At 39.4% G+C, this 26820-nt stretch overlaps 2 protein-coding genes across 2 annotated transcripts; both read right to left on the bottom strand.

The window, feature by feature from the left end:
• Nucleotides 1-23423: 23423 nt before the first annotated feature.
• Nucleotides 23424-23978, bottom strand: LOC122003721 (WAT1-related protein At2g40900-like). The gene is made up of 2 exons (XM_042558772.1): nt 23807-23978; nt 23424-23720 (listed from the first exon to the last, which is right to left on the bottom strand). The coding sequence occupies exons 1-2, from the start codon at nt 23953-23955 to the stop codon at nt 23561-23563; spliced, it is 309 nt and encodes a 102-aa protein (XP_042414706.1). The 5' UTR covers nt 23956-23978; the 3' UTR covers nt 23424-23560.
• Nucleotides 23979-25745: 1767 nt separating this feature from the next.
• LOC122004317 (trigger factor-like protein TIG, Chloroplastic) lies at nt 25746-26762 on the bottom strand. Its single transcript, XM_042559225.1, has 3 exons — nt 26680-26762; nt 26514-26597; nt 25746-25943 (listed from the first exon to the last, which is right to left on the bottom strand). Exons 1-3 carry the CDS (start codon nt 26755-26757, stop codon nt 25746-25748), a joined length of 360 nt encoding a protein of 119 aa, XP_042415159.1. The 5' UTR covers nt 26758-26762.
• Between the last annotated feature and the right edge of the window lie 58 nt (nt 26763-26820).

Genomic DNA, 26820 nt, shown 5'->3' on the forward strand with positions numbered 1-26820 from the left:
AGTTCCTGCAGCCGTCCCGACACAGCTCACTGATATTGTCGCAGTACGAGCTAGGATTCCAGCATTGGCTGAGTCGATGAAGACTCGATTCACACTCTTCCGAGGAGACCTTGATCCGAGTATGGCTTTATCGTAGATAGAGACTATGGAGCAGACCTTCTTCTATATGGCTTGCTCAGAGTGGGAGAAAGCAGAGCTGGCTGCTTTCAATTTACAGGATGAGGCTAACGCCTGGTGGATTACTCAGAGTTCTATCATCGGCGAGCGAAACGTCACTTGGACCAGGTTCAGAGAGGCTTTTGAGAGCCGTTTCTTTCCACTATCATATCAGATGGCTCCCCGGCAGGATTTCATGAGTCTGCGACAGAACAATCGCTCAGTGACAGAATATAATACTGAATTCAACTGGTTGGCTAAGTTTTGTCCAGAGTTAGTTGCGGAGGACATATCTCGTATGATGCAGTTTATACAGGGACTGGATGGTTATCTGTAAGTAAGGCTTGCCGGCTTAAGGATTGTATCTTACTCAGATGCATTGGATCGAGCTTTGATGATAGAGTTAGCTCAGCAGAGAGCATATCCGGACAGAAAGAGGATGTTGGTTGCTACTCGGAAAACCTAGAGATTCCACTGTACAAAAATTTTGTACAAAGGTCTGAACCTTTTCTTAGCTACCATGTGTTCTTTTAAATTAAATTTTGGATCGCCTGCGGAACTTAACACGTTTGATCCAAAACATAATCTATTTGTTCTTTAAGGATTAGACTTGGATCTCCTGCGGAACTTAACACGTTTGATCCAAATCACCTAAGTTATTAATTCCATTAAATATTAATTTCCATAATTGGTTCCCAGTACTGACGTGGCGAGGCACATGACATTCTTAGATATGGGAACAACCACCACCGACTAGACAAAACCTTTTATGGAAAGCTAATATTTAATTTCCTAAAATAACTTTAGGTCAACCAAAAAGAACAATCAAATCACAAGGAAAAGAAAAATAAAAGAACACAACTTTGAAAAACATATTCGAAATACTAGAATCGTAAGCCTCTTGTATTTGGTATTATTTCCATAAATAACTAGCATGATGCGGAAAAGAAAAATTACTAGTTATACCTTCTAAAAAGACCTCTTGATCTTCTACCGTATTCCTCTTCTAACCTCGGACGTTGTGTGGGCAACGATCTTCCGAGATGAGAACCACCAAGCACCTTCTTCTTCCTTGCAAGTTTCGGCCACCACAATCTCCAAGAGAAGTAGAGGTCCGACCACCACCAAGCTCCAAGGGATGCAAGAAACAAAACCACCTTTCTCTCCTTCTTCTCCTAGCTAGAACCGCCACCATCAAGAGCTCCAAGAGAGGTTGCCGCCGGCCATAAGAAGAAGAGAAGAGGAAGAAGGGCCGACCACCAAGGAGGAAAAGAGAGGAAGAATATAATAGAGTTGATCACCCTGAAGGCACCTCTACCCCTCTTTTATAATCCTTGGTCTTGACAAATAAGGAAATTTTAATAAAAAATTCCTTAATTCTTTTGTCATAAAAAAGAAAAATTATTTTAATTAAAAAACAATTTTCTTCTTTTAATAATAATGGCCGGCCACTTCTAATTCCCCAAAACAAGGATAATTTAATTCACACAAGAATTAAAACTTCCTAATTTGTTTCTAGAAATTTATAAAAATTTCTCCAATAATTTTATCCCTTCATGATTGGTTAATAAAAAGGAAATTTTATAAATTAAAATTCTTCTTCTAAACATGTGGATAATTTCCAAAAGGAAAGTTATCTCTAAAAATTAAAATCTCTTTTCAATCTACAAATAAGGAAAGATATCAAATCTTTTCTTAATCTTTTGTAGAAACTAATAAAAGAGAATATTTAATTTTTAAACTTCTCTTTTAAATTATTATCATGGTCAAAAAGGAAATTTTTTTCTTAAAAATAAAATCTCCTTTCAATCTACAAATAAGGAAAAATTTCAAATCTTTTCTTAATCTTTTGTAGAAAGCTTTAAAAGAAAAGATTTAATTTTTAAACTCTCTTTTAAAACTATGATATCCACATAAGAAATAATTTTAATAAAAAATCCTTTTTAATATGATGTGGACGGCCACCTAAACTTGGGGGCCAACCTTTAGGCTTGGCCGGCCCTAAGCTTGAGCTTCAAGCTTAGCTTGGCCGGCCCCTATTGGTTGGGTAAGAAGGTGGGTATGTGGTGGGTATAAATCTCTATATACAAGAGGCTACGATAGGGACCGAGAGGAGGAATTGGTTTTGGTCTCCCGATGAAATTAAGCTTCCCGTGTTCGCCCCGAACACACAACTTAATTCCATCAATAATAATTCATTCCACTAAAGAACTATTATTGAACTACCGCACCAATCCCAAATTACATTTTGGGCTCCTTCTTATTATGAGTGTGTTAGTCTCCATGTGTTTAAGATGTCAAATGTCCACTAATTAAGCGAGTTACATACAACTCATTTAATTAATATCTTAGTCCAAGAGTAATACCACTCAACCTTATCGTCATGTCGGACTAAGTCCACCTGCAGGGTTTAACATGACAATCCTTATGATCTCCTCTTGAGGACATTCTCAACCTAGATCACTAGGACACAGTTTCCTTCTATAATCAACAATACACACTATAAGTGATATCATTTCCCAACTTATCGGGCTTATTGATTCATCGAACTAAATCTCACCCATTGATAAATTAAAGAAATAAATATCAAATATATGTGCTTGTTATTATATTAGGATTAAGAGCACACACTTCCATAATAACTGAGGTCTTTGTTTCTTTATAAAGTCAGTATAAAAGAAACGACCTCTAATGGTCCTACTCAATACACTCTAAGTGTACTAGTGTAATTATATAGTTAAGATAAACTAATACCTAATTACACTACGACCTTCCAATGGTTTGTTCCTTTCCATTATGGTCGTGAGTTACTGTTTATAATTTATAAGGTACTGATAACATGATCCTCTGTGTGTGACACCACACACCATGTTATCTACAATATAAATTAATTGAACAACTACATTTATCATAAATGTAGACATTTGACCAATGTGATTCTTATTTCTAGATAAATGTTTATACCAAAAGCTAGGATTTTAGTATACACTATAACAATCTCCCACTTATACTAAAAGACTAAGCTGCCATATCTGCTGCCATACATCTGATTCCCAACCCTTCAACATGTCCATCAAAAGTTCTCGCCTTAAGGACCTTAGTGAAAAGATCTATAGGTCATCATCTGATGCATTCTAGGCGGCAACAACTTCTCCTCGTTTATACGATTTCTCGTATTGGGTAGTACTTGCGCTCTATTGTGTTTACTTGCCTTATAGACTCATGGTTTCTTCGAGTTTGTTACTGCACCATTATTATTACAATAAATTGTAATAATCTTTGGACAAACTAGAAATCATATCTAAGTCTATCTTGAGGTAATTAAGTCATTCAGCTTTTATGGTTTCCTCAGAGGCTTGTCATATACTAAGCTTCTATGGTGGAGTCCAGAAAAACACCTATGCTTATCACTCTTCCATAGTTATGACTTTACCTCCTAAAGTAAACACAAAACCCCGAGGTTGACTTATTATTGTCCCTATCCGATTGGAAGTCAAAATCCATGCAACCCACAGGGACCAAATTAACTGCCTTGTAAGCTAGCATATAATCTCTAGTTCCTCTAAGGTACTTTAATATATGCTTTACTGCAGTCCAATGTCCTTGTCTAGGGTTTCTTTGATATCTGCTAACTATGCCCTTGGCAAAACAGATTTCTGATCTCGTGCATAGCATACATTAGGTTGTCTAACTGCCGAAGCATAAAGAATTGCCTACATGTCCTCAATCTCCTTTGATGTCATCGGAGACATCTCTTTAGATAAAGACACTCCATGCTTAAAAGGTAAGAAACCTTTCTAGGAGTTTTGCATGCTTAAAATGAGCAAGGATTTTTCCGATGTATCAAGCTTGGGATAAGTAAAATATATTTTTTCTTGCGATCCTTTATTACTTTGATCTCAAGAATATATACATTCTCCCAAGTCCTTTATATCGAATTGTTTGGACAACCATACCCTTACTTCTGACAACATTTTGATATTGTTTCCAACTACCAACAATGTTATCTACGTATAGTACAAGAAATACCACCACGCTTCCATCACACCTTTTGTATACACAAGACTTATCCGGTTACTAAATCCATAGATCTGGATTACTTTGATAAACCGGATGTTCCAAGACCTTGAAGCTTTGCCTCAGTCCATAGACTGATTGAGCTTGCACACAAGATGCTCTTAGCCCTTTGCAATGAACCCTTCTGGCTGCTTTATATGGATGCTTTCTTCAAGACTTCCATTAAGGAATGCTGTCTTGACATCCTCTTGCCAAATAGATAAAAGAATCCGGATAGACTTAAGCATGAATACCAGTGAAAAAGTTTCCTTTTTCATCAAGCCTTGCTTTGAAAGTTACTACCTTCCTGTGTATCCCTCTTTTCCTATTATAGACCTTTTTACACCCAACGGCTTTTACACCATTTGGTGATTCTACAAGCTTCCAGATTTTATTAGAATGCATATATTCTAATTCTTTTATTCATTACTCTTTGCCAAGATGTTGCATCTTTATCTTGGAGTGCTTCATCATATGACCGGAGATCAGGTTCATGTCCTCCAGGGATCGAGTCCAAAAACTCTCCCAAAACATGAACCTTTTTAGGTTGCATAACAACCCTCCCATTACAACAAGACACTTTCTGTAATTGTGTATCAATTTGTGATACGTGTTGCAGTTTTCTTGTGGTATCTCATCTTGTACAGTTGGTACTAGGTTAGACATGTCCTTTATTATTTCCTTAAGAATAAATTTACTTATGAGCACGTGGTTCATTATATAGTCCTTTTCTAAAAAAAACAGTCATTGATGCTAACAATGACCTTCTGATTTTTAAGACTATAAACCTACTTTTGTTTATCTAGGATAACTTACAAACAAGTGAACTCCTATCCAACTTATCATTGTCTCTCTTTAACATATGTGCTAGATTACCCGAATCTGAATATGCTTCAAAATAGGTTTTCACCTATTCAGCAATTCTATATGAGTAGAGAGTTCTAACTTGGAAGGTACTATGTTCACTTTCGTTTTCAGAGTTTATCCTTAAAACAAATTTGGTAATTTTCTGAATAACTCATCATCTATCTAATTATTTCATAAGAGTCATTTACCTTCTTTCTATTACACCATTCTGTTGGGGTGTACCAGGTGCAGTTAGTTGGGATTGAATCCCTACTTTTGATAAGTGACTCCTAAATTCTCCCAAGAGGTACTTGCCACTACGATCTTACCATAGTGACATTTACTTTAACATTTCTCCGCATCGGCCTTGTACTCTTTGAACTAATCAAAATACTTAGTCTTGCGGTACATTAAGTAAATTTATTTGTATCTTGAATAGTTGTCTATAAAATAGACGAAATATTCAATACTACCTCTTGTTTGGATAGTCATAGGATCACACAAATCAGAATGAACCGATTTCAACATATCTTTGACTCCATACCCCTTGGACTTAAAAGCTTCTTGGTTATTTTCCTTCCAAGTAAGACTCGCAGGTTGGAAAGATTTCCACTACCAATGAACCCAAAAATTCATCAGCTACCAATGAATCCTACTTAAGTATAACCTAGCTTTAGGTGCCAAAGATATAATTGGTTCATTTCCGAAGGTTGCTTTCTCTTAAAATTAGAAGATGTGTTACTAATTTCCATTTGTTGCATCATGAGAGTTATTGGATTATAAATTGTCAATCATCATACCAGAATAGATAACTTCCCTATTTTTCTTAATAACAACTTTGTTATCAAAATAGACACAATATCTATAATAGTTTAGAAACTGAAATCAGGTTCTTTCTAAACTTGGTACGTAAAGACAATTACTTAAAATCCATATTTTATTCTTATCAAAGGATAAACATCTCCCACTGCAACAGCTACTTTACAGTAGTGCCCATGTGACGGTGATTTACCTTTCATTTAGTTGTCGGGTTTCCTGGAACCCTGCAATGAATTACAGACATGATTAATGGCATCTTGTATCTACACTCCAGGTTCTGGTAGATAACACCACTAGGCATGTTTCAACTAATGAATTAAATACACCTAAATTGTTCTTAGTTCTAAGAAGACAGTCTACCTTAATTTCCAAGTCCTATTTCCAATCATTACAATTGGGACTACTAAGTCTTTTCTATAGTATGACTACTAGGGATTGACAAACATCCTAAGAATCTTAAAAATATTTGGTCAAGATCAACTCCTTAAAATCTCCATGAATTTTGTGTATACAAAATCGAAGAGGAGATTTTATTCATTAATTTTATTATCTCGTCAACTTTACTTTATAACGAATAAAATTAATAGTTGATCTGTCTTTGATCAAATATTTGGTCAAAACTCTTTGAATTTAAAATAACATTGATTCCTCAAACAATATTATTTAAATTTACCAACACCTCAAACACCGTGAATTTTGCATGCCACGTTAGTGTGGACGTATACAAATTCATCATTTGTAAGAGGAGGGTTTTACCCATTGACTATCTTGTCAATATAACTTTTTGACAAATAAAATTACCTCAAACACCATGAATCTTGTATGCCACGTTAGTGTGGATGTATACAAATTCAAACATTTGTAAGAGGGGTTTATTAATTTTATTATATTGCCAATCTAGTTTTATGACAAATCAATAGTTGATTTCCTTTTGGTCACACAAGTGATAGTAGTGACTCCGTTGGGGAGGATACTATTAAATGTGTCTAAGTGTATACCATTACTTGACACTAAGTCCATTAATAAGATTATGCCCCTTCCGTTGGGGAAGATCACACGCTCTTAATTAACTTCCTATAGTCATCCAAAAATGGAAGTCTGTTCTAGTGATCCACAAACAAGCTCATCCGTTATGGAGGAAGGCACTCAGAGCCAACGCGCAAGCTTGTTTGCATCACTTACAAACCAGTAATGGAGACCATGGGATTTACTTAAAAATCCCTCTCCCACTTAGTTATTTATAAATAAGGAATTTTAACTATGCTAGCCTACTAAATATGCATACTAACAAGCACACACAACACAGCATAAAAAGCTATAAATAGAAAAACTTATTTTCAACTATTATGGCTTTTATCTATTGCTGTCCTCCGTGTGTCACCAACCCTAGCTGCTGCCATCTTTGGCCACTGCCACCGGGTCTAGTTGTCGCATCCATCTTGCTCCTTGTTCCGCTGCGCCTCTGGTCCTTAAAAGGTTCCACGCCTTGCAAGACTCGATCCGCGACATAAATAGAATTTTACATTTTTCGATCCTATATTCCTCGAAGGAATGTACATGTATCTAGATCAAAAAATAAAATCCTAATAAAACTAAATACAGCTCCTGCTGTATTTTATAATACAATCATGCACACACAATAAAATGCCCTTGACATGTCCAAGGGTCTAATCACACACATAATAACTATAAGCCATAATAGTTGGATCCTGCATCCACAAAGTTAGCACATCCTACTATTAATCTGCCTAAATTAAGTATGACATGTGCATAATTAAACTAATACCAAATACATAGAGGCAATACCCTAGCTCTGATACCAATTGTTGGTTGCTACTCGGAAAACCTAGAGATTCCACTGTACAAAAATTTTGTACAAAGGTCTGAACCTTTTCCTAGCTACCATGTGTTCTTTTAAATTAAATTTTGGATCGCCTGCGGAACTTAACACGTTTGATCCAAAACATAATCTATTTGTTCTTTAAGGTTTAGACTTGGATCTCCTGCGGAACTTAACACGTTTGATCCAAATCACCTAAGTTATTAATTCCATTAAATATTAATTTCCATAATTGGTTCCCAGTACTGACGTGGCGAGGCACATGGCCTTCTTGGATATGGGAACAACCACCACCGACTAGACAAAACCTTTTATGGAAAGCTAATATTTAATTTCCTAAAATAACTTTAGGTCAACTAAAAAGAACAATCAAATCACAAGGAAAAGAAAAATAAAAGAACACAACTTTGAAAAACATATTTGAAATACTAGAATCGTAAGCCTCTTGTATTTGGTATTATTTCCATAAATAACTAGCATGATGCGGAAAGGAAAAATTACTAGTTATACCTTCTAAAAAGACCTCTTGATCTTCTACCGTATTCCTCTTCTAACCTCGGACGTTGTGTGGGCAACGATCTTCCGAGATGAGAACCACCAAGCACCTTCTTCTTCCTTGCAAGTTTCGGCCACCACAATTCTCCAAGAGAAGTAGAGGTCCGGCCACCACCACCAAGCTCCAAGGGATGCAAGAAACAAAACCACCTTTCTCTCCTTCTTCTCCTAGCTAGAACCGGCCACCATCAAGAGCTCCAAGAGAGGTTGCCGCCGGCCATAAGAAGAAGAGAAGAGGAAGAAGCTAGGGCCGGCCACCAAGGAGGAAAAGAGAGGAGAAGAATAATAGAGTTGATCACCCCTGAAGGCACCTCTACCCCCTCTTTTATAATCCTTGGTCTTGACAAATAAGGAAATTTTAATAAAAAATTCCTTAATTCTTTTGTCATAAAAAAGAAAAATTATTTTAATTAAAAAATAATTTTCTTCTTTTAATAATAATGGCCGGCCACTTCTAATTCCCCAAAACAAGGAAAATTTAATTCACACAAGAATTAAAACTTCCTAATTTGTTTCTAGAAATTTATAAAAATTTCTCCAATAATTTTTATCCCTTCATGATTGGTTAATAAAAAGGAAATTTTATAAATTAAAATTCTTCTTCTAAACATGTGGATAATTTCCAAAAGGAAAGTTATCTCTAAAAATTAAAATCTCTTTTCAATCTACAAATAAGGAAAGATATCAAATCTTTTCTTAATCTTTTGTAGAAACTAATAAAAGAGAATATTTAATTTTTAAACTTCTCTTTTAAATTATTATCATGGTCAAAAAGGAAAGTTTTTCTTAAAAATAAAATCTCCTTTCAATCTACAAATAAGGAAAGATTTCAAATCTTTTCTTAATCTTTTGTAGAAAGCTTTAAAAGGAAAGATTTAATTTTTAAACTCTCTTTTAAAACTATGATATCCACATAAGAAATAATTTTAATAAAAATCCTTTTTAATATGATGTGGCCGACCACCTAAACTTGGGCTCCAAGCTATTCGACCTTAGGGTCGCCAAATGGGCCGCCTAATGGGCCAAGAGGCTCGGGCCGTTACAATGGGTAAGAAGGTGGGTATGTGGTGGGTGTAAATCTCTATATACAAGAGGCTACGATAGGGACGAGAGGAGGAATTGGTTTTGGTCTCCCGATGAAATTAAGCTTCCTATGTTCGCCCGAACACAATTCCATCAATAATAATTCATTCCACTAAAGAACTATTATTGAACTACCGCACCAATCCCAAATTACATTTTGGGCTCCTTCTTATTATGAGTGTGTTAGTCTCCATGTGTTTAAGATGTCAAATGTCCACTAATTAAGCGAGTTACTGACAACTCATTTAATTAATATCTTAGTCCAAGAGTAGTACCACTCAACCTTATCGTCATGTCGGACTAAGTCCACCTACAGGGTTTAACATGACAATCCTTATGAGCTCCTCTTGAGGACATTCTCAACCTAGATCACTAGGACACAGTTTCCTTCTATAATCAACAATACACACTATAAGTGATATCATTTCCCAACTTATCGGGCTTATTGATTCATCGAACTAAATCTCACCCATTGATAAATTAAAGAAATAAATATCAAATATATGTGATTGTTATTATATTAGGATTAAGAGCACACACTTCCATAATAACTGAGGTCTTTGTTTCTTTATAAAGTCAGTATAAAAGAAACGACCTCTAATGGTCCTTCTCAATACACTCTAAGTGTACTAGTGTAATTATATAGTTAAGATAAACTAATACCTAATTACACTACGACCTTCCAATGGTTTGTTCCTTTCCATTATGGTCGTGAGTTACTGTTTATAATTTATAAGGTACTGATAACATGATCCTCTGTGTGTGACACCACACACCATGTTATCTACAATATAAATTAATTGAACAACTACATTTATCATAAATGTAGACATTTGACCAATGTGATTCTTATTTCTAGATAAATGTTTATACCAAAAGCTAGGCTTTTAGTATACACTCTAACAGAGGAAGCATACGGGTCAAGCATCCGGATAGATCCAGCAGACACCGTCGACAGGACAGTAGCAGAGTAGTCGCAGTCGGTCAGGTCAGAGTACTTCTGGGGTATCTCGTAGGCCTCAGAAGTCAGGGCGGTCTTCTTCAGGACGTTCCGGTTTCTCGTGAGCAAGCAACCATCTTCGATGATACTCACTTGTTTGGATGTGGGTCGAGATCACCTTACGCTTGCTCTGGGACAGCCAGTTTGCTTTTATTATGCACGGGCACTAAAGATTGTCGGTGAAGGCTCGGCCTACGACTTCGGAGGTTAGGTCGAGAGGACAGTCTAGTCGATCGGGGCATATCGAGGAGGCGGCCCGATCTTCACATCGTCGATGAGGGGCAGTTCCACTGCGGCGATTTGGCATGCTTGGGCAGAGTACTCGGTGCTTCCATGCACCCAGTTCTATTCCAGGACCTTATTATCCGACGCAGGGGCAGTATCAGATGCAGCCTCAGCCTCTAGGCCAGTACCAGACTCAGTCCCAGTCATCGGCACAGTATCAGTCACCGTCCTCTCAGTCTCCTCAGGCACATTATCCAGCACCGCCTCAGTGGTAGACTTCTGCCCAGTCGTAGCAACCGCTGGCAGCGTTACCACCTCCTCCTCCGCCAGAGACTGGACGTGTTCATGCGATTACCAGAGAGGATGCGCAGCGAGTCGACGGATCCGTTTTCCGCGGTATGATTTCCATTTATGCATTTTCCGCTGATATATTGATTGATACTGGTAGCTTGCACTCTTTTATATCCCATACCTATATGCGGGAGATTGGTAGATTACCTACTGTTAGACTGCAGTGATTGACCGTCTCCTTACCGTCCGGTGATACTTTAGACGTCACCCAGGAGGTCAGAGGTTGCCCGTTAGACTTTGGCAACATGATACTTACGGTAGATCTTCTAGTATTGGAGATGGTCGAGTTTGATATCATTCTTGGCATGGATTGGCTGTCAGTATATCATGCTACCGTTGATTGCCAGACGAGGGTGGTCACCTTTCGGCCTCCAAACCAACCCTCGTGGAGTTTCACTGGCATCAGAGACGACGACATCTCGATTATCTCGGCGATTCAGGCGCAGAAGCTGTTGTCTCAGGGCTGTCATAGTTTCTTATTATCTCTGATTAGTACTGAGGACAGCAGTAGTTCGCAGCTCTCCGACGTTCCTGTAGTCCGGGAGTACCCAGATGTATTTCCAGAGGAGCTACTTGGTTTGCCTCCCAGAAGACCAATGGAGTTCGCTATTGAGTTGATTCCGGGAACCGCGCCGACCTCGAAAGCTTCTTATCGTATGGCACCAAAAGAGTTGAACGAGCTGAAGGTTCAACTCCAGGAGCTTTTAGACAGGGGATTCATTCGCCCTAGTGTTTCTCCATGGGGTTCACCGGTATTATTTGTCAAGAAAAAGGACGGCACTATGAGGTTATGTATTGACTACAGACAGCTGAATGCAGTGACCGTCAAAAATAAATATACTTTACCACGGATCGAGGATTTGTTTGATCAGCTCAGAGGTACATCAGTGTACTCTAAGATTGATCTGCGATCCAGATATCATCAGCTGAGAGTCAGAGACTCAGATATTCAGAAGACAGCTTTCCGTACCAGATACGGTCATTATGAGTTTTTGGTAATGCCATTTGGGCTTACCAATGCTCCAGCGGTGTTTATGGACTTGATGAACCACATTTTTCTGGAGTATCTGGATCAGTTTGTTATCATTTTCATTGATGACATATTGGTCTACTCATATTCCGAGGAGGAGCATGCACAGCATCTTCGTACAGTTTTGCAGATTCTTCGACGACATCAGCTGTACGCGAAGTTCAGCAAGTGTTCGTTCTGGCTATCCTCAGTCGGTTTTCTGGGACATGTGGTCTCGAGCAGAGGTATTTCAGTTGATCCTCAGAAGATCGAGTCTGTCACCAGTTGGGAGCAGCCGAAGTCAGTTCAGGAGATCCGTAGTTTTCTGGGATTGGCCGGATATTACCGACGATTCATCGAGGGTTTCTCGCGTATTGCTATGCCGCTGACACGTCTTACCAGGAAAGGCGTGAAGTTCATGTGGTCCGAGGATTGCGAGACCAGCTTTCAGGAGCTGAAGCGGAGATTAGTGTCGGCTCCAGTTTTGGTTTTACCTTTTGGAGAGGATGGATTTGTACTTTACACCGATGCATCTCTACAGGGTTTGGGTGTTGTTCTGATGCAGCACGGCAGAGTAATCTCTTATGCTTCTCGTCAGCTGAAGGAGCATGAGAAGAACTACCCAGTTCATGACTTGGAGTTAGCTGCCATCATTTTTACTCTGAAGCTTTAGCGACATCATTTATACGGTATCACATTTGAGATTCTCACTGATCATAAGAGTCTCAAATATATTTTCACTCAGAAGGAGCTTAATCTCCGACAGAGGAGATGGATGGAGTTCTTGAAGGACTACGATTGTACCATTAGCTACCACCCGGGGAAAGCTAATGTGGTTGCCGATGCACTCAGCAGGAAGTCCAGAGGGACTTTGGCTTGCCACCGGACTTCAGTCACGGACTTGATTCAGGGTTTCTCTGAGTTAGATCTTGAGGAGCAGGGACCGACAGAGCAGGGTATTTTGGTTACCATGGTTGCTCAGTCGTCGATCAGGACGAGGATCCGAGAGGCCCAGACTGGTGATCAGCATTTGCAGTTCATTAGCAGTCAGATAGCTTCCGGGCAGCAGACCGTGTTCACACGAGACGAGGAGGGTGTTATATACTTCCGAGGCAGATTATGCATACCTCAGTCTCATCCGGTCTTACAGGAGCTACTTTAGGAGGCTCACTGTTCTCGATTTACGATCCATCCAGGTGGGACTCGTATGTATCGAGACTTGAGGCGTTCCTATTGGTGGAACGGCATGAAGAAAGACATCGCGGATTTCGTAGCTAGATGTCTTGTTTGTCAGCAGGTGAAGGCTGAGCACCAGAGACCTGCAGGATTACTTCAGCGGATTCCTATTCCTGAGTGGAAGTGGGATCACATTACCATGGACTTTGTGGTAGGGTTGCCGAGGACACGACGAGGCCATGACGCGATTTGGGTAATCGTTGATCGATTAACCAAATCCGTGCACTTCTTAGCGATCCGGAGGACTGATCCTCTGGATCGATTGGCATATCTGTATTGTCGGGAGATTATCAGACTACATGGTGCTCCATTGAGTATCATTTCGGATAGAGATCCACGGTTCACGTCTCATTTCTGGCAGAGTCTGCAGCAGGCCTTGGGCACACAACTCCGTTTCAGTACAGCTTTCCATACACAGACAGATGGACAGTCAGAGCGGACCATTCAGACTTTAGAGGATCTGCTGAGGTCATGTGTTATGGATTTTGGAGGCAGTTGGGAGGACCATCTGCCGTTGGTAGAGTTTACTTACAACAACAGCTTTCATTTGGCTATCCAGATGGCACCGTTTGAGGCGTTGTATGGTAGGCCTTGTCAGACACCCATCCTCTGGGATGAGCTTGGAGAGGCCCAGTTGTTGGGACCTCATAGAGTTCAGCAGGATGCAGAGTTGGCCCGTACTATCAGACGGAGGATGTCAGAGGCGTAGGACCGCCAGAAGAGTTACGCTGATCGGAGACGCAGACCACTAGAGTTCTCTGTTGGCAACCATGTATTTCTGCGAGTTTCACCCACGAAAGGGGTGAAGAGATTTGGCCTCAGAGGTAAGCTAGCTCCGCGGTACATTGGCCCTTTCGAGATCTTGGAGAGAATTGGAGCGGTAGCTTACAGACTAGCACTACCACCGTCCCTGTCAGGCGTTCACGATGTATTCCACGTATCGATGCTGAGGAGATACGTGCCCGACCCGACGCATGTGCTGGCAGATATTCCAGTTCCAGTTCAGGCTGCCATTACATATGAGGAGGTTCCGGTACGGATTCTCGACCGGAAAGAGCGTCAGTTGTGGAACAAGACTATCCGGCTGGTTAAAGTCGGATGACAGCATCATTCGGACGAGGAGGCTACTTGGGAGCTCGAGAATACTATCCGAGCTCGATATCCCCATCTTTTCATTTGAGGTATGAGATTTAATTTACCGTTCAGCATTTATACTTTATATCTGTTGTTAGTACTTGGTGATGGTAAATAATGAAATTTGGGGACCAAATTTTTATTAGTGGGGGAGAATGTAAAATATCGAAAATAGGCGAATATTAAAAAGGGAATTTTCTGAAATTTTTGGAAATTTTTCGGGAATTTTTCAGAGCTCGTACGGACGAGTTAACGGGGATAAAGACGGGGCCGGGAAAAAAAAAAGCTTGTTTAGGCTACCCTGTTTTAAAGAGGAAAAGTTTTATTTCTTTTTTTTTTCTTTCTCTCCGGTTTTCCCTCGACGCCGAATTCTCTTTTCCCTCGCGAGCCCGACCCTTGCCCTAAAAACCTCGCAGCGCCTTCTCCCGAGCCCTAACCGAGCGGTTCCTTCTCCCTCTCCGCGTACAAAACCTCCCAGCCAAGGGCTTCGCCTTCTTCTTCCTTCCCGAGCACGCACACCCTTCTCTTCATCTTCTGCCGTCGACCTCTGTGCCCTAGCGTCTCCGCCGCAGTGCCGGTTTGCTCCTCTCTGCCTTCATCTCAAATCTTTCCGGCCAATTCTTCTCGGATGCTCCCTTGCCCTAATCTTTGCTTTGTTTTCTCTGTGCTTTAGTTATCTCTCCGGGTTGTGGACAGAGGCAAAGCAGTCCGAGACCAGCATCTTGGTGATCACAATCTGCTGCCCGACACCACTGTTTTTCCCTCTCCATTCCTCCGGCAGCCGGTTACACTACCACCAGCAGTAGATTTTGTACTGTACTACCATCACCGAAGAAGAGGAAGTGGAAGCAGGGAGGAAGCAATTGTAAAACCTCTGTGGTCGGCTTGTACCCCTGTCCACCTACTTGAGTTTGGGTAAGTTTTGGAGTGGATTCATTATTGGATTTGGTTGGTTTATTGATGAGGTTAAACGTGGATTTTGTGTTAGTAAATCTCTCCTGGTTTGTGTAATTGGGATTAGTTGATTAGGGTTCTTGATTTAATAGGAATTTGATCTAGCTACTGAATACATATAGTAATTAGCTAAATTCGGATATGTTTGATGCCACAGGACTTTGACGCGAGATGAGTATCTCGACGTCCGGATTTGGAGTGATTGGACCATTTCGATTGGAGGCGGGTACTTTTGACTTATGTCATTTGATATACATAGTAGTGAATATAACAAGTTGCATTAATTATTTTCTTATTTATTCCGGTTAATCACTACCCAATAATTGTTACATCATTGATTGATTGTTTGTTTTGCATCTCATGTATTCCTTACCTGTTGATACATGCTTATAGGGGTAGTGATATACCATGCTTCACCATGTTCAGGACCTAGGTTTTTATACCTTCTGTGTACCTTTGATTTGATTTGATTCGTTGACCTATGGTGCACTTTTATATACACATGGATTAGGTCAGGATATTTTATGGTTAGTGCCATGCACCATTTGCATGATTGCATGCAGTGCAATAGTCCGCTCCATTAATGTAGAGCACATCGCCAGTTACATAGATCTGCACACACCACCACTCATGGGTTATTGGTCGATTCAGGCAGAGTGTGTTGCAGCAGGGACTCTGTTAGGCACCGTTGGTCCGCTCATGGGTAGTGTGACACAACGTGTTATCCGGCAGGGATTCCTCCTCGTCATCGTGTACCGGGAGTTGAGAGCATTGCGCTCCCCCATTTATGATTTGGGGTAGGAGGATAGGTGTACTCCGACAGCATCCCGTCCACTCGGTCACTCATCAGGAGTAGTGACGACAGAGTGCACGGTTGTCACAACCCTACCCACTCGGCCTCACTATTGTGTGAGATGATCGACTGGCGTCAGGGTTGACCAGGACGCATCATTGGCATCATATGCATGATGCATTTATTGCTTGTGTTTGTGTTTGCTGCTTTGATATGCTGCATATTGTTTGGATACCTATGTTTGACATGCATACAAGATTTCCATATCTCTCGGACTGCTTGTCTTTATACCCAGGTCCTGGTTAGTACAGTATTCTCCTGTTACTTCAGTTTGCATTTACCTTTATTACATCAGGAGACTGTATGCATGATTAGTGCTAGGTGTTATTTCCTTACTTTGTATATCAGTTGTACCTGCTGAGTGTTGGACTCACCCCGCCTCCATTGTTGTTATTTTTCAGGTTGATGCTGTCGGGAGAGAGTTCCAATCGCTAGTCCCCTGCAGACCTCGAGGATATTATTGGACTTTTGGTTTTTCTTACATAGACTATGCTAAATTTATTTTAGATTATGTTCTTGTTTGATGATACTTGGACATTGTATGGATTTTGTGATGTCGATGGATTTGGTTTTGGATTTGCTTTTACTACATGCCTGCTTAGATGGCAGAAGAGGTAAGTTGGTTTTATTGTCGGATTTGAGCTTTACGAGTGTAGTGGAGTAGGGTTGTTTCGAGTCATGATATTACTGATCTGTGTAATTATATATAAACTGCATGGATGTATGTGTGGTTGTATTTTATTATTTTTATTATTCCAGCCGCCTGTGGCTGAGGTATATGAAGATGTAGAAAAGTTTCAGATTGTCCCCCGTACAGGGGAGATGTTGCCGAAATTTTCTCGGACCGGGACTCCTTTGGGGCGTGACATGTTCAGTTGACTGGACCCCTGGTCAAATGAAGCTTTTTGAGTGCTGGACGCGTGGCCGATGACAGAGCCTGATTCTGAGTTCTGAGTCAAAAGTTATGACCCTTCGAAACTCAAGGGGTCATATGGTTCTGCAACACAATGTTAGTTTGATATAACAATAATATTCCTGCAAAACAAAGTTAGCACAGTCATAATACATGTGTAGTAATATGCATGAGTATAACAGTTAGGACTGTCTTGATCTCAACTTGGAAACCTTCCCAGTTTCTTCAGTTGGATCAGCGACCTTATGGTGTTCCCTTCAGGAACTCGACCTCACTGTCGCTCCTCCAGTTGCTTACCTCAACTAACGTGCCAAACATGGTCCTCCAGACTTGTTTGGACTTTTGCCTGCTCAGTGTCTGATCGCCTGATCCACTAAGACTTTTCCTGTAATATTATGTTAGCCAACAGCAATAATAATACATAAAACAATGGTAAACCTAAACCTAGATTTACCGAGACCCGCTGGTCCGGTCGACCGTGCGCAGTCGACCGGAAACCATCCGATCAACCTTGCTTGGAGTTCACTCCTCCAAGACTTCTCGTTACCTAAGGTTACCACCCCCTAGGATTTTCTCCACTTGGCTTCACTCACCAAGACTCAGTATTCGGCTACCCAGGGATCAAGTCCTCCAGACCTATCCATCTGGCTTCCACGACCTACCGAGATTTCCCTTACCTAGCCTACAACTAGGACTCAGTATTCGACTACCCAGGGATCAAGTCCTCCAGATCTATCCACCTGGCTTCCACGATATACCGAGATTTCTCTCCTTGCCTAGCCTCCAACTAGGACTTCCCTTGCCTAGCCTACAACTAGGACTTCTCTAGATCAAACTCCATACTTAAACATACTTAAGCATACTTAAACATATTTGTCTAACATTAAAACCTTGGAGGTCGATTGCACCAACAATCACTATCTACTTGGAAGTGGATCAGGTAGTTTTACAAGGAAATCTTTAATCCCTCACGGTTGGAGATTTGTTCATGATTCTTGGATAAAGTAGTATATATGTATGTTGATTAGTTGTTACCCCTCGATGAGGATCCCTGTGTTGAGCAGGAAATTAGGGGACCAAATTTTTATTAGTGGGGAAGAATGTGAGATACGACAAATTTAATAATAAGTATTATTGGAATTATAACCTTACTGAATATTTTAAAAATTTTAGAAATTTTTCGGGATTTAAACGGAGTTAGTATGACACATTTTAGGTGGATGAGTCGATTTGACTTAGAGAAAGCCCGTTGGGATATCCCTATTAAGTTAGGAGTTGATTGAGAAATCAACATAGGTATTAATTAAATTAGACCTAAGTATATAAAGCTTTCCTCTCTTCATCTTTGCCTGAACCTACCTTTCTTTACCCCTCCCCCCCTGACGCGTCCCATTTTCTCCTCTCTCCGTCGCCGTAGACTGCCACTACTTGATGCTGACTACTAGCCTCCCGAGCACCATCTTCTTTCTCGATTCATTGTCGACGCCGATTGTAGACTAGCGACGTGCCCTAGCTTCACTCTAGCGCCATCGCTCTTCTGATCCCGATGTTGCTGTCATGCCCGCACATATCCACCATCATCGTGCCCTAGTGCCGCTCCCCATCGCCTTCTTTGCCTGAGTCTATTGGCACTGGGTTGGATTTGATTGAGAATAAGGGGCGCAGCTGTGGTCATCGCCCTTTGACTCAACCGCGTCAGTCGTTCCCCTCACGCATCTTCACCCGATCTCCTTACTGGCATCATTGACATTGGCAATGATCCCTTCGCATTGATCTTCGTTGGAGCAGGCCGCGTTCCCGACCAAGTGCCACCGCTGATCCTTCCTCTTCTCCCAATTTCCTTTGAGTTGGTGCCCTAGTGTCGTTGCTGCCCTTCTCTGCTCCGGTTCACCACCACAATAGCAATCGGATTTCGTCTGAGAGAAGCCTGTCGATAGTAGATTGAGGTAAGGCATGCTTAGTGTTTGATTAGCCAAAATTTGTTCTCATTTTTTGTTTGGGGATATGGTGATTAGCCGTTTGATCGATCAATGTAGCTCTGGCCATTGATGTTGGTGATGCAGGACATATGTTTGACGAAATGCCCTAATTCCTCTTGTCTTCTCTGTTCGCACCGGTAGCACCATCAACGACCATCTGTTGTTGTGAGCTGCTCCTAGGCCAGAGAGCATCCACCGTAAGAAGTTGTGAGGTAGCGAGAATCCCTTCCCATGTTGTTGTTTATTCATGTATTTGGAATTTGATTAGCGACAATTATAGGAGTAATTAATTTTATTATATGAAATTGGAATTTGTTCATGTATTCAGGAATGATAAAATCTGGTGGTTGTTTTATGGAGATTAATTTTCTATTAATGATGAAGTTACTAATATTAAATAGAGCCATAGAATGGTAAATGGAATGATTAATGTTATTAAATCCAATGTAGTGATGGATTATAAATGAGGTTAGTCACTTCTTATTGGATGATTTATGTAGGGTTGATTCATGATGTGTAGTAGAGGGTATAATGGACTGTAGAAATTGATTAAGTTGTATTTGATGGATTAATGGATTGTAGATTATGATTGGAAAGATTAAAGGATTCATAGATGATTCGATTAGAGTTTTTCCTAATTAGTTTGGGTTGGGATTTAGCTAGTTATTGCATATGTAATTAGCTAAATTGTAATTATGTGATTTACAGGACATTGATTCGAGATGAGTGTCTCGATGTGGGATTGTTTAGCACGACTGACATATAAAGGTGGGTATTTCCTACTTTGTCTCTTTAGTACTTTGACCCTAGTGCATGAGCTTTATATTTGGATAGTTGTTGTATTTATCTTGACTCGACTTGTATTTTTCCTGTGCTTGATACTTATCAACTCAATCTATGAGATAATCAATTTGATATCTATACAGTCTCATGTTGTTATCCATGATATTTAGCAGCTACTAGATACCATGCTTACTTGTTTTGATTTTTATTTATTTAGATACTTATTGAGCATGCTGACTTACTATAGCATACTCAATTTCTATATATATATATATATGATGACTGTTGTCTTTGGGGCATCATATCATTTTATGCATACTGATGACCATGTCTCCCTTGTGGTGTGAGAGAGTCGTCAGTCAGCGTCGCAGACTCAGCCACTCATTAGTAGTGGTAGCTGGAGCAGATGTCACTTATCCTGTAGTGCTCCCACTCAATCACTCATGGGTAGTAATAGCTGGAGATGTGAGTAGCAGGGACCTCCTTGCTATGTAGCTAGTTAGCTACTAAGCACCTGTCCACTCGGCCACTCGAGAGTAGTGGTAGCTAGAGTGAGTACAGTTGTCATTGTCCAAGCCTCCCGACCATACAGGGGTCGTGGTGTAGAGGGGTGGGCGAGAGTGACCATCCATACATACGCTGTTATTATTATACCTGCTGATGCTGTTAATTGCTTACTTATGCATTAGTTTTATTATATCCATGTGATATGCTTACATATGTTGAGTTATATACCTGTTGCATGTGCTTAGACACTAGCTTACTTGTTAGTAGTATGTATATACCTCACATATTATCCTTGTAGTTATGAGCAGTACTATAACAGATCTTTACTACACTTGACCTTCTATTACTAGCCTAGGATATGGTTTCAGGTATGGACATTTATTATGATATCACTGTTGTATATGCTATTTTCCCTATGAGGCTGTATAACTTTGTATCTCTGGTTCTATAGTATAATCATGCACTATCTGTCTATTACCCGCTGAGTCCAATACTCACCACCCCATGAACTGGTTTATTTCACCATGTAGTAGGTAAAAGATTTATGGAATCACTTAGAGATCTTGTCAGCCAATTCCATTTCACATTGAGCGACATCTTCCATTATTGCTTCCGTTCGTATTATTGGCTTTAGACTTATTCATGTATATGTATCTTTTGTATGAAGGTTAGCTTTATGGTTTCTTTTATTTGGTTTGATGTTGTCATGTCAAGCTGAGCTGACTCGTAGTTAGTTGTATTATGGTTTCATGATCGTTATTTGTGACTTTCGTTGTATTTTGTTTTAGCCGTGCGGGTTGTTTATTAATTGCGTGGTTATGTTTACTTTCAGACGTGTGAGTTGCTATAAACTACATGGTTGTGTTTATATCCAGTCATGTTGGCTGTAGTTTGCTTGTGAGTAGCCTTGTGGAAATGTATATTGGTTTCATTTGTCACTGCTACAGGAGAGGTGCTGTCCGATTTTCGTTAGACAACCTTACCCTCAAGGCGTGACAATTTATTGGTACTAGAGCCACAGGTTTACGAGGCTCGTTTTCTCATGTTTTTGGATTTTCATGGTTTATTTTCTTGATGTAACTTTTCGAGTTTTGGGACCAAGCAGCGATAGGACATCTCTAAGCTATTGGAGGTATATTGTATACTGATATCATACATTTCTGTTGGCATTTGTTCGATTATTTGTAGCATGTACGACATGTGTAGGGTCAGCTAGTGTTTAGGTCTATTAGTTCCTACTAGAGATTAGAGATTACAGTGTCATGGGATTTCTTCTACCATACCATCAGTACTACTAGTTTCTGCTATTACTAGTTGGGTGGTGGATAGTATTTGCTAAATATCATGTTGGTTCGGTCAGTAGAGTATCGATTTACTCGTGTTTGTTTGGTTAGTAGAGGACCGATTTATCTTTATTAGTTTGGTCAGTAGAGGATTGATTCATTCTTGTTGGTTTAGTTGGTAGAGGACTGATTTACTCTTATTAGTTCGATCAGTAGGGGGCCGACTTACTCTTTTTCATAGAGATTTCGATCTTTGGGTTATTTGTGTTTGGTTAGATAACCTAGAAGGCACATTGGAGTACATGACTTATACAACCGTAGAATGGACTGGATTAGCAGCATACCATTGCCGGCTTGACTAGTTTATTGAGGATCGATATATCCTATTCCATGGGGACTTTGACCATGGACTGCATGTACTTGGTAGGATAACCTAGAAGGTACATTCAGATAGATGACCCCCACTGATGTGGAAAAGCGTAGAGCTAGTTTCTTAACACTTACAAGATACAACCATTATAGGATGTATAAATTGGAGAGTACATTCAGATATATGATTTATACTGGTGCAAAGAAGATAAAGGTGTTAGAGTGTATACTAAAAGTTTAGTTTTTTGTAAACATTTATTATAAAATAAGAATCACATTGGTCAAATGTCTACATTTATGCTAAGTGTAGTTGTCCATTTAACTTATATTATAGATAACAACATGGTGTGAGGAGACACACAGAAGTTCATGTTATCAGTTCCTTATAAACTATAAATAGTTGCTCACAACCAACATGGAATGTGGCAAACCATTGGAGTGGTTGTAGTGTAATTAGGTATTAGTTTATCTTAACTAATAAATTACACTAGTACACTATGAGTGTATTGAGCAGGATCATTTGAGGTAGTTTCTTTTTATACTGACTCTTTAAAAGAACAAGACCTCTGTTATTATGGAAGTGCGTGCTCTTAATCATGATATAATAACAAGCACGTATACTTAATATTTATTTCTTTAATTTATCAAATGGTGCAATTTAGTTCGATAAATCAATAGGCCCGATAAGTTGGGAAATAATATTATTTATATGGTGTGTTGTTGATTATAGAATGAAACTATGTCCTAGTAATCTAGGTTGATGATGTCCCCTTGAGGGGCTCATAAGGATTGTCATGTAAACCCTATAGGTGAACTTTGTCTGACATGACAATAAGGTTGAGTGGTACTACTCTTGGAGCTAGATATTAATTAAGTGAGTTGTCAGTAATTCATTTAATTAGTGGACATTCGATATGTTAAACACAGGGAGATTAACACACTCATAATAAGAAGGAGCCCATAATGTAATTTAGGATTGGTGCGGTAGTTCAATAGTAGCTCTTTAGTGGTATGAGTTATTATTGATGAACTCACTACAACAAAATCGCTCATAGACATCGGTTTTCCACCGGTGTCTATTTGATTTTCGACCGATGTCTATGAAGCCGATGTTAAAAGTCTGCCATTTTAGACATCGGGTTAAAACCGGTGTAGTATCACTTAACGACACCGGTCTTCGAATCGGTTATTAACCGGTGTAGTATCACTTAACGACACCGTTTCATCAACGGTGTAAAACCGATGTAATATTACTTTATAACACCGGTTTTACATCGGTGGAAAACCGATGTAATATGTATATATTTTAACAGCACAGATTTGATTTTAAAACTGACAATAATAAAAAAAATACATAAATATTTACAAATTGTACAAATATTCTTCATTCAATAATATCCATAAAATACACAAATATTCACAAATTATATAAATAATCTTCTTACAACAATATCCATAAAATACCCAAACATTCTTTTTACATCAAAAGCGATACATGTGACAACACAAGGGACACCATTGACGCAATACCTGAAGAACAAGTGATACACTGCATGCAAAATAGCCGAATAGCATAAGAGCAGAGCCTTTAAGCCAGGCATCGCCTTTCTCAGGACTTTCGAAATGAAGTTGGATCATAGGTGAAGTAACAAAGGCCCCCAACAAAATGACCTTTCCAAAATGTGAAGATCAGGGAACCAGTGATGCAGAAGATGGCCCCTGCAAGCTTGGCCCTCCCTCTTACAGTCTTCAAGTTGAGCTTTTCCATCCTGAGCAAAAAAAGACCAAATATAGAATGATATTTGAATGAACTAAATTCACTGTAAAATTACTTGGAATTAATATCTGAATCAACCTCAGTACAATTGCCAATAAGAAAGTAAAAGCAGGAATGACATTGCCCAAGGCACTGGCAACAGTTGGAGAAATGAGATGGAGTCCAACGTAGTATACATTTTGCTGAATTGTTATACCCAACATAGCAAGAATGAATATTTTTAGCATGACACCAAATGAGAAGTTGGGTCTTCGATTCCTACAACCATGAGATGAGTTTAAAAACATTCAATTTGTAGTCATATATCTTATTCTCAACAATTCTAATGAGACATGCTCCTTGAACCTTTCGAGCACATAAGCAAGAGGAGCCAAGATGAGCATGGCAATAAGGTGCCTGTACACTACGAAGACAAGTGCACTTAGTCCTTGTCCTAATGCAAGCTTGCCGAGGATGCTGGATCCAGCATACGTGAACTGGGACACAATCATATAGAAGTATGGAGCACATGCTTTCACAGAGGCCATGATCTCCTCACCAAATTGTTTGTGACAATTTTTATTGTCCTTGGTTCTTTATAAAGGAAGAAAATCATATTGATTCTGTCAAACAAACAAGTCTAAGATAGACAAATGATTTGAAAGCTAGGAATAGAAAAAAGATGAGAGAAAAGCAGGCAAACAAGTGCCAACAAGCTACATCAGACTCCTCTAATTGTTGTATCATTTTCTCCAGCAAACAGACAAATAAATCATCTTGTCGACAAGATGAAGACGACTAGGGAGAAAAGCAGGCAAACAAGTGCACTTTATTCTCGTCGACTAGGGTTTCTGGAATTGAACAAGAAGAAGAAACCAGGCATACCTTTGCTATCAATCTCGTCGACATGGCTCTCCTGACCTTTGATTTTGATGCTGGACCATTTTTTGATGAAGGCCTTAGACCATGATGAGATTATACTATGTATAGCCAGTCGTGGTTATATTTCTTCAAATTTATTAACATATAAAGCAGTGATATCTTCTATCCAGCCCTGCTAGACACGCAAGTGATATATAAAAATTCAAAGAAGATAAAAATTGTTCACACACGCAAGTCATATCTCCTCATGAAGCTCTAATCTGGAAAGGTCTGGCTCCCTGGATTCAACTACCATTTTCCAGATTTTTCCACTTCGTGAAACCAGAGGGAACTTGGACAACAATATGCAAAAATTGAAAAGGAAGTTATGAAAAACAATATCAAGATATGTCTGCAGAGCCAGTTTAAGAATGTATACCTTGTGCAATAGGAACGATTGGCCATCCACATAAATAGTTACATCCCCAGCAACGTCCGAGAATATCCTACACAAAACAAAACGACATTTCTTTATAGAGGAAACGCAGCGATGTCACAATTCTAAAGATGCTAAGAACGATACCAAGTCATCAGACTGGCTATTCTCTTTGTCATTGAAATTAAAGAAAGAAAGGCAAAACTACAGGATAATCTCAAGAAACCATCAAGAACCATAAAGATTTGAAGCGAGAAGAAGAGACAAGTTTCAGGAAAAAAAAAAGAAGAGGTTTTCACGAAAAGAGCATTTGCAATAGATGTCCTTCAAAACCAATTAAACGATCCATATATAGTAGGAGATAGAGCTAGCGTAAAATGATCCATATAGTCGACCACACCTAGGGATAAGGTTTGGTTGTTGTTGTAAGGTGTAAAAGTGCACCATACTAGCTTTAGTCTTGCATGTCATGCACGCTAAACTTTCCAAACCTACTTGTCGCGCCAACTCAAGACTAGATTAACCTAACCCAGCCCATTCATTTCTAAGCCGACGTGATATTAGGCATGGAATGCGGGCTGGCCACATCTCGCTCAGCCCATGCCCATTGCCACTTCTAGGGATTGGCACTTAAAACAATAATGACATTGAAGGTAATTTCTACCAATTAAAAGATTTATGCTAGTGGATTAATAAAAAAGTATGACAACAATCTCTACCCGTTATTTCAACAGAAATTTGTCATAATATTGGATGGATAAATGACTGCCTTCTACTACAAGTTGGCAAGCTAATGTTATGTTCACGTACGGAAGACATAGCATGTGGAAGAGTTTTTTTCAAAGTTGCCTCAACTACAGCTTGTTGAATGTTCTGTCTACCAATGTAGTTTAGAAGAATATTTTCTGGAACTTTCTTTCCCTGCCGAAAGCCAGGAACCTGTATGAATAAGGTTTTTTATCAGGAATTGCATGGCATCACAACATACTACTTCAATAATGAGTATTCAAGAAGAAAAGGTAGATAAAGGAATTAGAATCTAGTACTAGAGACAGAAGGTAGAAAAAGAGAAGAAGCTTCCAGTGACATTTAAAAGGCCATTTTTACTTAGCATGGTCTTCCCTCAACTTTAGTTCAGCATAGAAATGACTAAACCCCAGTACAAGCAATTCCAATCATGCTTTAAGTGGAAATAAGTAAATAACAGGTACTGGAAAACATAACTGTCAACAAACTTGGATCGGATGAAAAGATAAAAGGGGAGAACAATATTGAATTCCTTGACATTCCAAAGAAAGAAAGAAGAAATATAGATTAGTATATGTCAGAGCCCAGAGGGCTTAGTAAAAGTTAGGTAGCATATTCAAATTTTTCTGATTACTATAGAGTGATAATGATCAAAACAGAAAATGGAAAATAATTTAAGTACAAAATTATCCTACAGATGAATTCCTATTCATCCTGTAACAGTAATAGACCCCTTAAATGACTGCATACTGAAAATAATACCTTTGCCTTCTTAGAAAATTCATCTAAGACTTCTCCGTAACATTCTTGGCTTATTGCTGGAGGAACTTCTACGCTTAACCTAATCTGCAAATAAGATGAGCTATCAGGGAATTGACATAACCATACTTCCTGGACAAATTGATTCTCGTGAACTTGTAGGACTAACAATCGATTGAATGCACTCAGGCAAGGGGAAGAGAGATAGCAAGAAAGCTATAGCCTTGAAGCAAGATTGCCTCTTCATTTCAATTGCCAGATGAACAAACAAACATATTTCCAAATTATACAAGAAGATAGGTAGAAAGTA

The sequence above is a fragment of the Zingiber officinale genome, chromosome 7B (genome assembly GCF_018446385.1).
Source record: "Zingiber officinale cultivar Zhangliang chromosome 7B, Zo_v1.1, whole genome shotgun sequence".
Lineage (NCBI taxonomy): Eukaryota > Viridiplantae > Streptophyta > Magnoliopsida > Zingiberales > Zingiberaceae > Zingiber > Zingiber officinale.

Bases quoted from the DNA above. Each gene is read 5' to 3' on its own strand.
- LOC122003721 (XM_042558772.1), bottom strand. From the start codon at position 23,955: ATGCTAAAAATATTCATTCTTGCTATGTTGGGTATAACAATTCAGCAA. The intron at 23,721-23,806 runs GTTGATTCAGAT...TTTTTTGCTCAG, and splicing joins TTATTGGCAATTGTACTGAG to GATGGAAAAGCTCAACTTGA.
- LOC122004317 (XM_042559225.1), bottom strand. From the start codon at position 26,757: ATGAAGAGGCAATCTTGCTTCAAGGCTATAGCTTTCTTGCTATCTCTC. The intron at 26,598-26,679 runs GTTAGTCCTACA...TCTTATTTGCAG, and splicing joins CTGAGTGCATTCAATCGATT to ATTAGGTTAAGCGTAGAAGT. The intron at 25,944-26,513 runs GTATTATTTTCA...TTATTCATACAG, and splicing joins AATTTTCTAAGAAGGCAAAG to GTTCCTGGCTTTCGGCAGGG.